At 36.5% G+C, this 13,871-nt stretch overlaps 1 protein-coding gene across 1 annotated transcript; it reads right to left on the bottom strand.

The window, feature by feature from the left end:
• Window positions 1–5,691: 5,691 nt before the first annotated feature.
• On the bottom strand, window positions 5,692–9,216 carry LOC120337605 (fibrinogen-like protein 1). The gene is made up of 6 exons (XM_039405452.2): window positions 8,859–9,216; window positions 8,502–8,674; window positions 8,170–8,351; window positions 7,951–8,047; window positions 7,434–7,530; window positions 5,692–6,554 (listed from the first exon to the last, which is right to left on the bottom strand). The coding sequence occupies exons 1-6, from the start codon at window positions 9,032–9,034 to the stop codon at window positions 6,182–6,184; spliced, it is 1,098 nt and encodes a 365-aa protein (XP_039261386.2). The 5' UTR covers window positions 9,035–9,216; the 3' UTR covers window positions 5,692–6,181.
• Window positions 9,217–13,871: the final 4,655 nt, after the last annotated feature.

The raw sequence follows: 13,871 nt of genomic DNA, 5'->3' as shown, positions 1-13,871 counted from the left end.
CTATTGAACAGCTAGCTACTCTTTTAACGAGCCTACAATTTAATTATAATTAGACAAATGGAAACACGAAGAAAAAAAGTTGATGCTGAGGACAGGGGTTCAATAGCGCATGCAGTAAATATTCGAATATATTGCAATGCTATAAGGAAATAAAATTCATATTCTATTCGAGAGAATGATTCATCAGTGCGTAATTTTTGTAAGAATATATCTTCTTGAAGAAAATCTTTATTAAAATTTCACAAATCATGCGAGAATATTCACTTAGATGTTTGGAAGTACATATTTGTGCAAACAATGTTTTTCGAAAATGGAGACATTACAAAGAACAAGCAAAGAATTGGGATTAGTGATGCCCATTTAGAAAATCTTCCAATCTTGGCGTCGTAAAGCTATCAAGCGTGATGCAGCAACAAGACAGTGTCACATTAAATGTCATTGTAATAATTTTTTAATAAGGCGACTGAGTTGAGTTCACGAATTGTCGCAGTTTTCGCGCGCTGTTCCGTTTTTAACTTTTAAAAAATATATGCGACCCGCAAAAGACTAGCAACCCTAAATTTTGTCTCGCGAGCGACATGAAGTTTGCCGACCCCTGCGCCGTAGTCGATAGTCGGTCACAGTTTCTTCCACATCCGAGTCCGTGAATCCAAAAACAAATAGCTGAAAAATTATATGGACTGGTGATTGGACTTGAGGTCGTGGTAGAATGAGGAATTGGGGATGAATTTTAGCGAAGTATTTTGGTGCAGGTCATCAGGCTGTAGGAATGAATGAGATGTACGGAAATCATTATTATAACTTTGGGAAAATGAACTTTGATTTCATTAATTTAATGTGAAATGAGGTAAATTTTGGGAGTGAAATGCTATAAGGCAAGAGTACACGACGGTTTTTGAGGAGGTAGAACCCTGGATTCTTTCATTTCCGACCTATATTAGGTGAAAAATGGGTTTTGAGCCGTGCTACTATTGTTATTAAAACAACGAAATCACCTTTCCATCAGTAAACTGGGTAATTCAGATATATATAATAAAAAACTCGCTGAAGAACACCAAGCTCATCCATATCATTAAAAAACAATATAAACTATGATTTGTCTTCTTATTCGGTCCCTAATATATTCGTTTTTAACTTTACATTTTTTTGTAGTGCCGGGGGGCGATGAAGTTGTATAAAGTACTGTAGGGGGGCGATGGTTAAAAAAGTTTGGGAACCACTGGTCCAGACCGTATCACATGGGATGCTTGCAAAAGAAGGAAAATCATCCAGACCGAAATGGCAATAAAGGCCGTCTCAACAATATCCACCAATCATATACAACTAACTTTACAACGATAATTAAAATCCATACTTCGATATCTACATTTTACAAAATTCAAATTTGAGTATAAGTTAAATGTTGTTAAATGGTATATTCAAAACATGTATGCTTTTGTTGTAATTGTGCATTTTTTTTATAATCGCCATTTCCTGGCCGCCCATCATCATTTATTTACCCCCGATAAATTACCTTGCCTACTTTCAAATTGAGACATCATGTGTCTAAGTTTAGCCTAAAAATCTGACCACTCTAAGGATATATATTCTGAAATGATTTGCGTCCGTTGTCCTTGCATTGCTGTAGCAATAAGCAACAATTGAATCAAATGTGGAACAGATGATCTTTGTTTATAAGTGACTATAGTATAGCTTTTATAGAATAGATTTTATAGTCTTTCAATCGAATCGCCCGGAGGCAATTTTTTTCTATATATCGTGTATATCAATAAACGTGGTTGAAAGGTAATATTATTCTATATTTTGTTCTTTGGTCAGTTTTCTTTTGAACGGATTTCAGAATATAATAGCACATACCATGGTCGGCATTATATTTGATTATCAATAGAACAATTTGAAAGAGAAATAAAACTGGTTTAACTGGCTATTTTAGAATAAAAAAAAATGATTGCACATACATCAATCAATTTTACTGCGGTCGCTTTTACATAAAACATAACAATACCAAAAAAACTACAAAGCTATTATTCATAAGTAGGGCTGTCCAAAATCGAATTTTTTTTTTTTGATTTGAATCGAATACTTTTGCCGAATCGTACCGAATATTATCATAAGTATTGCCATCCTAAGAAATTACAAATTCCATTGAAAGAAGGTATTGCCATCATAAGGATCCCACAATACCTGTTTTTGCTTTGAGTTGCATGTACCATGTTCCTATGATAACTAACTCAATAGCTTCAAATCGATTATATTTATAGAACTATCGTTTTCTAAGATCTAAATTGCTCTTTTCTCCTTGTTCTCTCTCAAAAACGTCATTAACGATTATAACTTTTAAGGTATGATGAACATGCATGAAATGTCTAATCACTTGTCACCAAGCCTTAGGAATGACATGTTTATCGCAAAATAAAGGCGAGAAAAATATCGGGACACCAATTGAGCCAGGAGCGAGAGTTGTCTAAGCTCGAAGCGCCTCCGCTTTCCCGACGAAAAACGTCCTGCAAAGGTGGTTTAAAGCCTTCTCCGCTTTATGTACATAATTAATTATAGCGATTCGAAAATTAGCCGAAAAACAAATTGAATAATTTGCGATTCGATTTCATTTCGAATATTTGGTTCGCTTGGACATCCCTATTCAGAAGTCGATCATATATCAGGGAACGAAGTTAAGAACGTACAAAAATAATACAAACCAATAACAATGAAAGCACAATGTATAGAAAACATATTGGGCCATATTTGTATGCGAAGATTTTGCAATGTAGTGGAGCAGGTCCCACTGAACCCCGGTTTATTGTTCACCATAGCGAAAAAATTATTTCATACCATCCCACGTCAAGATCAGGAAAACGCATGTACTCACCAACATTATGAATATTTCCCAATGGACTAGAACTAAAAAATACTAGACAGTGGTTTGTTCTTTGGGAAAGCCTGGAGTAGAAAAAAGAAAAAGACTGATATGGCAAGATTTTAGTTTGAACCTTCCGAAACTAGTTTCATCTCATTGCTTGCGTCGCTATGCACTGCCGCTGGCAATTTGCAGGGATGTTGTAACTTGCCGAAAGGCGGATTCAAATATCGAAACGCGAACCTGATATAGCATGAGTGTGAGAGATGTATTTTTCACTGTGCCTCATGTCCCACCTTCCCCTACATACGTGGGCTACTTAGCACCCATGCATTTATCAAAGTAGAATAAAAATTACTTCTCGCGATTGTACAGTGTTCAGGCCAAAGTGAGATGAACAACACTAAAATTGCCAGAACCGCTAAGAACAATTATTAGATAAAACGAGGACAAGTCGGTGGACGCCCAGAATCCCCGCTTATATCAAATGTGGCCCGACCTCCAGCAACACGTTATCATCCACGCAAAATTGGACCCAAAACGACGGCGACCCTAGTAGTGTGCCTTCCACGTGAAGTCAGGATTAATATTTTGTTTCCATGACATCAGTGAAAAACGCGCAGATCGTTGAGAAATTTCTTGTTTTTCGCCATTATCTCGAAAATTTCAATCCCAAGATATCTACCTACGCAGAAGTGTGAATACTCTTTCCATCCAGCCAATTTCATCTCGGTTATCCATGAACTAGGGGGAGAGTTAGGAATTTTAGTTAACATGATTAAATATTTGGCTCGACTGCAGGCGACGACGAGAAACAACTAGGTTAATTTATTCCCTTTTCCACAACCAAACTCCACTTTGCCATGGACAAACTGTGCATAGAATTAGCTATTCCTCAATACACTTGGTGGCTTCTATTTAATGCGCCTCGCTGTCTTCTTGAGTGTTGCTGGATTTTTCGAGTGTCAGTTTTGTACTTATGTATGTTCGTCTCATTAAATAGCAAATTCTACGTTAACAGTCGAAAATGACAATTCTACGCTATCTGCCGGCGTTAGAACGGTTTGCAGTAGTAATCTGACGGGGCAAGTTCTCAACACGAGATTTTCCTTTCTCTAACAAAGCAAAAAGCATTTGCCTTCGGTCCGGCCATCAATAACTCTGCCAAAGCTGGCGGGTCGCACCAGCTTGTCACGCCTTATGTCCTCATAAAATAGATTGTTTGGATAAGCCATTGTTACGTAAGAAAATATAAACTTCATGTCCCAAACATGTTGCCACAAACTCAGCTTCTGCATGTTTCTTTCTGTAGAATATTGCGGATAAATTTTAGTGACCACTTTACGAATAATGCAGATGCATTAGGTGGGAAAGTCATATATTATTCAGCTGAACTTATGTAATCAAAATGAAATAAAATCAACAAGTATCCACAAATATAACTAGAAAGAGCAAATTTTTTTGGTCAGTATAAATCTGGCAAAGAAGAATCGAAAGTTAAATAACTCTTTCCTTGCATTTAGTATAGCGGCGAGGTCGTAGACTCTCCAGTTTCTCGTCCCTTTTTGTGTTTCATCGCACTGAGTAATAAGTGATTTTGGCCATAATGAGCCATTGCAGGATAATATAAACAAATCCGCTCAGCGATTTCTTAGAAAACTACTGTACTTATTGTGATTACCCAATAGCTGCATGACATACAGGTTTAACAGTATACGTAGTGTGTTTTATTGTTGTTGAGATGGATTTTAAGATTTTTATTTACCATAGGCTACATGATACAAGCAAGGGTGCTTTCTCATCTGCAGAAAGTCATTGATGATCATCCGCAGTATCGAAGCAATTGATGGAGCTAAATTGCATAAATACAGACTGGTATGAGCTTTTCCTTAATAAAATATTAACACATAGGCATAACTGAAACTCCAATGGTTGATAGACACATTTTCCTTATTTTAGTTCTTCTGAGAGTTCGGGGACTGTCTGTGTTAGTCAAGTGAATATACCCCATGCCCATAGGTTTCAGTCCCTTTACACAACTTGATGCAAAATAGACAAACAAAATTAGTAACCGCCATATTGATACACATTTTTCTGGAACGCCAAAAATTGTTCCTTCAAGGATCAAGGCCCCGCGCACTTGATTTTTACATTTATTTGAGCTCTGCGTATTAGTCACTCGGCGGGGAACACATATGAATTAGTTTTGTCAAGCTCTATTACCTGAATGTGACGACGGATAGACATAATGACTTTGTAAGATATTGAGCAGGAATGACAAACCAAAAAATCATTAGGCCACGCATTGTAGCGGTACTTCTGCCTGCTAGTTTGAATATAGAGACGAGCACAGGTGTCGGACTTATTGTATAGCCTACGTCTCACGATAATTAAAGAATAGTACCACACTTATAGAAAGTCTATTATATTGCGTCCAGTTCGTGAGTATAGCCTAGTACCAAAATTATTTTAATAAAATTTTTGAATACCAGAAACCTCATCACCGTAGAGTCCGCTATACAAGTATGGATAGTGATGACAAAAAAGGCAAAACCACATAGAAGAGAGCTAAGTGGAGTTGTAAGTTAATATGAAGCTTAAAACTGTTTTGCTGCTAAAGTGACTGAGTGGGGTACTGCTACCGTAAATAGGGCACTGTTAAAAAAGTCAGTTGATGTACGTTTAAATATCATTCTACAGTAACTTCAATACTGTTAAAAAGGCAACAGTAGTTGAACGCTCAAATAGCATTTCGCCGTAATTTTTTAATAATGTCAAAAGGCGTCAGTTGTTGAACGTAGAACTCTCGAAACTGACAAAAGAACAAAAGTGAATAATTTTTTTTTCAACCAAGTTTATTGATACACACGTTCACCCAAACAAAAATTGCCACGGCCATTCGTTTGAAAGTTTAAAGTATTAAAATCACCTAGAAGCTATACCATAGCCTATTACACACAAAGATAATTTGTACCACATTTGATTCAAAAGTTACATATTGCTACAACAAAGAAAATGGACGCAAATCATTTTATAATATGGACCCATTGTAACCTGATTTCAAACGACTTCAACTGACCACATTTTAGAGCTAAATTTAGACACAAAGTGTCTCAATTTTAAAGTCGGCAAGTTAGTCTATTGGCGTTAAATGATGATGGGCGCCCAGAGAATGATAATAACAATGAAAAATACCTTTTCTATAGCGAAAGCATACATGTTTTACATCTACCATAGATATCATTTTAACTTACACTCAAATTTGAAACTTAAATTTTTTAAAATGTAGATATCGAAGTATGAATTTTATCTATTGTTGTAAAGTTAGTTGTAAATGATTGGTGGATATTGTAGAGACGGCCTTATCGCCATTTCGGTCTGGACGATTTTCCATCCATTGCAAGCATCCCATGAGACACGGTCTGGACCATCTTCGTCAACGACGTCATCTTCCGGCAATGGGAACATTGTGACGCCATATAACTTTCCATTCAAGTTGAAATCAGTGCAGCGATTAAACCACCAGCCACCGCCGTAAGATTTTGCGCAATTTCCATCTCTCCACTGGTCGTTGTCACTATCACGTGCCGTGAACTCCATGCCATTGTGCATGGCAGCAAAATCAACACTTGCTTGCTCAGGAGTTGGAGTTATCCTCAGTTTGAACTTTTCCTTTTCGTCACCGATGGAAAATTGGCTGTGAATAAAGGTAATCAAAATGTTAAAAGATTACATCTAGATGGAATGCTTAGGAATGAATTGTATAATTACGGTACGTATATTAATTAGCGACAATGAAACATGACCCACTTTATACAGTGAACGTTGCAATGTTTTCTAAGTCTGTGACAGAGGTAAATACCGAAAGAACAGATTGCTTCTTATAAACTGGATTTAGTTAGAGAAAATATCAATAATTTGAGACTCATGAGAGTAGCTTATGCAATACCTTAAAATAAGGGGTGAGCAATGACTGTTCCGCGTGGGCCAGCTATAGATAATAGACTTCGTTACTGGGCGTAGGCTCAAAACTCAATATAAAAACTATGAATACCAACAGTTTATTTACAAAAGATAGTCCAACATCTAGGCTAACCATCATTAAATATTAATTCTATAGTTTAACAATCAGGGCCATTATGACGTTTATTTTCATCGATATTTTCAACGAAATTTATATCCATAACAACTGTAGTTGTTATTTCAGCAGACATGAGAGAGCCGAATGAAACACTTCGGAGGGCCGGATCCGGCCCACGGGCCATAACTTGCCCACCCCTGATCTAGATTGAATTGAATGAACAGATGTTTTTTCGGTACTCCCGAAGTATGTGAACCAAGATGGCGGACAATGCAACGTAGTATGTGTACCAGGTTAGGGTTAGGCAATAATTTTATTCCAATTTTCTATTACGAGCTCGGGGACTAGTCAAGTGACTCCCGTAGTATTTGTACCTGTAAATAAAACCTATTCCCAACCTGGTACACATACTACTTTCCGGTGTCCGCCAACTTGGTTCACATACTTCGGTAGTACCGAAAAAGTCATGGATTAAGTTAAATTACTCAAACCTACTCAAAATAAGTCGTGAATTGTCGTCCATCTGCTAATTTTACAGTGATTCTCAGTTCATGTGGAACAGTACTGGTGAAATGGCGAATTGCTTGCAAACCTAAAAGCAAGATGATGAAATTGCGATAAAGTTAATTTATTGTTTTATACTAGTGGCACTCAAACTTTTTTCTTCCGTGGCTCAATTTTTTTGCAAGAAAATTCTGTGGCACAATTATTTTTTCATGTAAGTGAAAAACTACAAGACAAGTAAAAACTGTTTCCGCAAAACAAGACACTCTCACTTTAATAATTAGAATGAAAACTAACCCCTAATTATTGCCACTACAATCAGAACTTAACTATAGTGAAACAAATAAAAAAAATTCAACAACTTTAGTAATTTTAAATAGGTTTGTGGCCCACCTGGAAGTGTTGCTGTGTCCCAGCAGTGGGCCATGGCCCACTGGTTGAGAAGCAGTGTTCTATTCAAAAAAATTGTAAAATCATGAACAGCACAATATATAAAATGGATCCTTACCCATCCAATAGTCTCCCGTTGGCATCCCAAATCCATGAATGTAATGTCTCAAATCTCTGTCGAATGATTCCATGTCCAGGTATCGGCGCTGCATAACCTGATAAATAATAATAAAAAAATTGAATCTTGTGAAAAATGTGAAGAAGAAAGCAAATAATAAAGAAAATACAAACAAGGAAACGGGAGAGAAAGCGAAAAGCTGTAAGAAGTATGACATACCATCCATCCGCTTCCACTTTCTCCAACGCTGCAGTCACAATAAAACCACGTTCCGTGTGAAGATATTTCAGACGGCCTTTTGTAGTCAAAAAAATCCGTTCTACCACGTGTTGCCATTCCAATTGGGTCGTTATTGGCTTTAGTCGTCTTTGAACAAACGTCCATGCAATCAAGAGGAGCGACTATAATTACAATTTTATAATAAATTGGCAACAATAATAAATATGCACTATATACGACGACCACTGGATTTCATACGGCAAATTGTGAAAAAAAATTGTAGTGTATCTCAGTTCATATCAATATTTTAACATTATTTCATCTCGTCTAACCTGAATCATCGCATTTTCCTCCCCGGTTGTGTATAAATGTCAGTGAAACACTGTTGTCGGGATTGACTCTGGATTGTGGTGTCACGCATCTCAATTTTTTGTCACAATCACCCTCCATATTGAAGTCACCACCGCATGTTTCACCTTTTTGTTTAGCACATCTATTGCAGCAGCTGAACAAAATCAAACAAAAAATAGGTTTATGATTTTGGAGAACACGTACTTTGCTGAAATGTAATAGCAAATTGGTTTTTGTACAATAAGTATTTTTGCTTGTCCTAGTTTATATCGCAGGATCCAAGTTCGAAAAATCTTGTTATTAGAGATGCAGAATAAATTCGTCAGAAATACACTTACGGACAAATTCCTGGTGCTTCGCTTCCGGGGCAATTTAATTTCGGACATTCTTTTTTGACTTTAACTTCAATACCTTCGGGATTGAGCAGATGTTCTTCACAGGGAAGACAAGTCAGGGTGTTTGCTGAGTGAAACAAAGTCAAACCAAGCAATATGGTCACTCCGATAATGTTCATGATGTTTGTATTTTTAAACTGTTAAAATAATAATCAAGGGTTACTCAAAACATGTGGCGGGGCAGGCTTAGCAATATTATTCTATAACTTTTTTGTCATTGCTTTTAACAATCCTGTTGACGCTCGTAATTCATTTCCTATCTACCTTTGCGTGTGCAATTGATTATAGCCATAACTCATTGTCACTGTTTCCTAGCGCAAGTTTCTTTTGTTTTACGAACAACTTTATAAAAGGACAGCACCAATTTAGTAACACAGTGTTAGTGCGATGTTGTAACTGTGATTGAAGCAGTTTAATCTCGTTCATTTATATACGAAAAGTGTATTAATTTCTCTCGTCTACTTGCTCTTCGTACTCAATTATTGCAAAATATTTGTTAGCCGCAGGTCATGTCTGTTTCGTTGAGCTAAGCTGACATTTAGCCTATGTTTTAAAAATAAACTTGATTCAAATTTAAATCTCCAGTTTGAAAGTTTTGAGAAATCTTTTCTATTAATAAGTGAACTGAATTTTTTTTCACTTTCGAGCTACGTCATACAAATACAACTACGAAAAATATGAAGATGGTTGAAAGAATATGTGAACGAAATAGTAAATATAATAATAAAATGAAATCGATTGCGAATGGAAACTAGAAGCATCGTGTTCGTGATAGAAATAACTGCGCTAGCTGTCTCTGTAAGTAAGATACCCGTCAAATCTAAACTTAAAAAATACCACAAGTAAAGCTTTCATATTTGTATACGTGATTAAAATCATGGCAAGATTAATCCTCCGCCTGTCACTCGTTTGCATCAAATTATAAACGAATTAAAGCATCAAAAACAAAATTTCAACATGGATCCAAAATCGGATAATCTTTCCAATAATTTAGAATTAATGAGAGACTCATGCGTATGCTGGAATGCTTATGTAGCGTTCAGGTGTAATTATGATTAGAGCTCGACCGATATCACTTTTTGGCACCGATACCAATAACGATATATCGGCCAACTAGTGACCGATAACCGATATCGACATACCGATATCTACAACCTGAACCCTACAGTAAATACAAATAGAAAGAAACATTCCGTTTCAGTCAATTAAAAGTTTATGTTGAAAAATAAAGCAGTCCTACACAGTGCTTGCATCGTTAATAAAAGTTTCACAGCAAATAATAAGAACACACATTAATGCACAAAAGAAAAAAGGCAGTCAGTAAAAAGCTTATAGAAGTCCATTTTGATCCATACAGTAGTAGGTGGGAGTAGGCTTGCACGTAATTTACGGATTTACGGAATTATTTCGAGTTACGGAAGGGAAGTTACAAATTACGTAAAGTCGTAATTATTGGTCGAACTGTTTCGCGTTTGAAACGTGCTCCTTCCAAGCAGTCAATTCCGTCGATTGTAGAGAATGAAAGTTTAACAAGTAGAAGAAGTTAGAGTTCCGGTATTCGCAGCCGTTTTGAGCCGGCATGACGCGTTGCCATCCCGTTTAAGCGTTTGATTTCACGGTCAAAACGATATTATTATAAGCGTTATCACCGTAACGCAATTAACACCGACAGACATTTTTGTCTTCGCGATTTGTTATCTTTTTTATTCGGCGCTGATAATGATAAATAAGAATGTGTGATAGTTGATTGTAATTCCGGAAGGCGTATTTTTCTTTCTCTCCGTGAAACAGACATGAGACGAATTTTACCGCCGCTATGAGCGCTCAAAAGGAGAGAAGGCTAGGCTACTTTCTTTTCCCGACTCAATCACTTTTATTAATACAAATCACAGCGCATTAAAAAACAAAATAGAATTTATTAGCATTAATTTACAACGAGTTACGGGTAAGAATTTATCGCCGGCTAAATAATTAACATTTAGGCCGCGTAACGATTTGATATAAAATAAAGCTTGGTACTCGGAATATCGTCAATAATTCAGCATCAATAATTATTATAAAATGCTGACTAGGTAGCAAAGTCGGATAATGTAAAAAACGGAGCAATAACAAGTCTTCGTCGCGAGGCAAGCGCAGGTATAATCAAACGAGAGAATACGCTTGTCGTTGATTAATATCTTAGAAACCCGAAATTTTTATTCAATACGAAAGTCGATTTTAAAAAAGGCAACTATCGTTTCATAAATATCCGTATACCAGTGTCGGTAAATACAGTAATGATAAAATTGATCGCATAAAATTAGGACGGTTAATTTGCGAAGGTGATAAAGGAAAATCAAAGCCAACACAATAAAACAGGAAAAAAATCAGTATAAATTTAATTTGAATTCACTCTTTGGTATTTGTCTTTAACATCTGTCGCCGGCGTGTAGTACTGTCGGTAATATGAAAACCAAACTTCGATGTCCCATTCGGAAAAGAAGTGGATTCAAATGGTTTTTATGATAGGTTTAATCGTGTGAAAAATATCGCAATTACGGGGTCATTACGTAATCAATTTTTTCGTAATACGGAATTGATTTTTGTCGATTACGTGCAAGCCTAGTGGGGACGCAAGATATTCGAAGGCGAGGATTTTGCGCCGCACGAAGAGATAAAAGAGAGAGGGAAATATAGAAGAGAACTCTCTGTTCATTGAAAGGCAAAATGAGAGAAGCGAAAAAAAGAAAACGCTCGGCCGCAGATATTTCCCGGGGAAAAATACTCATTTTTTAGAACGTGGAAAAGCGACTAACGCTGATATATATCGGCCAGATATATCGGCCGGTTAGGCCGATATGATATATCGGCAAACACGCAATATCGGCCCGATATATCGGTTGGCCGATATATCGGTCGAGCTCTAATTATGATACAGATTTTAGTCTGCATTTAATTTTCCTAAAAAACACATTTAACATATTTCACCGATAATAAGCAGTTTATTTTACCTTACATTATACAATGAATATATTGAAGTGTGAGAGATGTGCTATAAAATGTAATTTATATTTCAACGAAGATAATGCCGATATTGTTTTGCAACTGTTTACGTGCAATGTTACACACAATTCATTTCTCTCAGATTACGTCATATAGTCATCATTACCACAGTCCCTTAGGCGTCATTATTTATACAGAGGCTTGTTTGGAATAAAATGCCTGGTAGAATGACAAAGCACAACTTTTAAGGTCAATGCAATATTGGTACTCCCGTAGTATGTGCACCTGGTTAGAGTTAGGCCATAATTTTATTCTGGTCTTCCATATTTTATTTCTATTACGAGTTCGGGGACTGGATGTGTTAGCCAAGTGAATACACCCCCTGCCCATAGGTTTCAGTTCCTTTATACAACTTGATGTAAAGTAGACGAACAAAATAAGATACCTCCACATTGCTACACACTCTTCTGGAGCGCCGCAATATTTATAACACGATGCATCAATTAATGGAGATTCTTGAGGAAACATTTATTGACATGAATGAATAAAATGTGATAAAATTTGTGATCGCTCGCTAAAATGTCATAAACCAGAGAATGTTGAAAATAAACAAAAACTTGATTTGATAAACTGCTCCAGGTATCGTTGTTTCGTGCTTTGGGCAGAAGTTTGCATGGACTTCAACATAATTTTAAGTCTGAAACGATTCTTCAAATTAGAAGTCTTCTTTTAGTTTCAGGGAAAAAACAGAACAACTTAGTAGTGAAAGTTGGAACTACACATCCACTATAGTGCGTGAAAGCGCATATATGCTAATTATAATAATGGTTCGAAATAAGTACACAAAACGCTATAATTGCCTTTGAACTAATGCGAAATTATGCGGAAGAGGTCTAAGTACTGCGGCATCAACGGGATATACTAATTTGCTTTCGGTTATGGCAGGGTGGACTTTTAAAAAATCGAGTCTTGCAAACGAAGTTCACGGTACGGCATGCGGTAAAAAAGGAAAGGCGCTCCCAAAGTATATGCATCAAGATGGCGCACAACCTGAACCCTAACATGGTACACATACTATGTTCGGGTTGTGCGCCATGTCGGTGCACATACTTCTGGAGGTTTAAAAGAAATTAGTAGCATTGTCCACGAATTATATTCCAAAACGTGTAAAACCACGTTAGAACATATTTACCTTGAAAGTTTTGCATAACCGTATGAATGCAAACTTTCTACACCTTTTTGGAAACCTGGAACTTTTCATGTCGTCCCTAACTAATTTAAAATAGAACGTTTAAACAAAATTTGAATTATCTAGCTTTTACCAACATTTTACATCTGTCTTGTCAATATTTAACTCAACTAAATCCTGGTTCATTCTTAAACAATTCAGAGTTGAGTTTTCAAATAATTATACCAAATCAATTCGGGTAAGTATAATAAAAATATTATACATGGTGTTAAAAGAGGAGCGCAAAATTAACAGAAGTTAAGATGAAATGCCATTTAAACATTTCACGACTGACGCTTGTTAACAGTTTCTTTTTTTAACGTTGCCATAACGAAAAAGTTCACCTCAATTTTGCGTAACTGTTGCGTAATTGTGGATGATTGGCAGATCTGGTACAACCTGCCGGATTGCCATTTCGGTCTGCACGATTGCCCACTTTTGACAAGAATTCCATGTGATACGGTCTGGTCCAGCTTCTTCGCTCATGATCTCTTCCGATAGTCGATAAAGTTTGAATTCCGAATAGTATTTCATTCAAGTTGGATTCAGTGCAGCGATTAAACCAACGATGGCATCCGCGTATGATTTTGCAAAAAAGTACATTAAAACCGGCCCGTATATATTTGAGCATACATGAAAGATTTTAAAATGCAAAAGTGTGGTGTCTTCATGTGACGAACAGAGTTCAGTCTCCTTTGGTGCTTTGATTCTAAGTGAGTGTTTGACCTTGCTTTGGGTAGCATTCC

This window comes from Styela clava, chromosome 10 (genome assembly GCF_964204865.1).
Source record: "Styela clava chromosome 10, kaStyClav1.hap1.2, whole genome shotgun sequence".
NCBI classification, from domain to species: domain Eukaryota; kingdom Metazoa; phylum Chordata; class Ascidiacea; order Stolidobranchia; family Styelidae; genus Styela; species Styela clava.
This window is presented reverse-complemented; position numbering and strand designations above follow the sequence as displayed.

Coding starts and splice junctions, on each gene's coding strand:
- LOC120337605 (XM_039405452.2), bottom strand. CDS start 9,034: ATGAACATTATCGGAGTGACCATATTGCTTGGTTTGACTTTGTTTCAC. Junction 7,531..7,950: donor AACGGGAGACTATTGGATGG/GTAAGGATCCAT, acceptor TCTTGCTTTTAG/GTTTGCAAGCAATTCGCCAT. Junction 6,555..7,433: donor CAATTCACGACTTATTTTGA/GTAGGTTTGAGT, acceptor CTTTATTCACAG/CCAATTTTCCATCGGTGACG.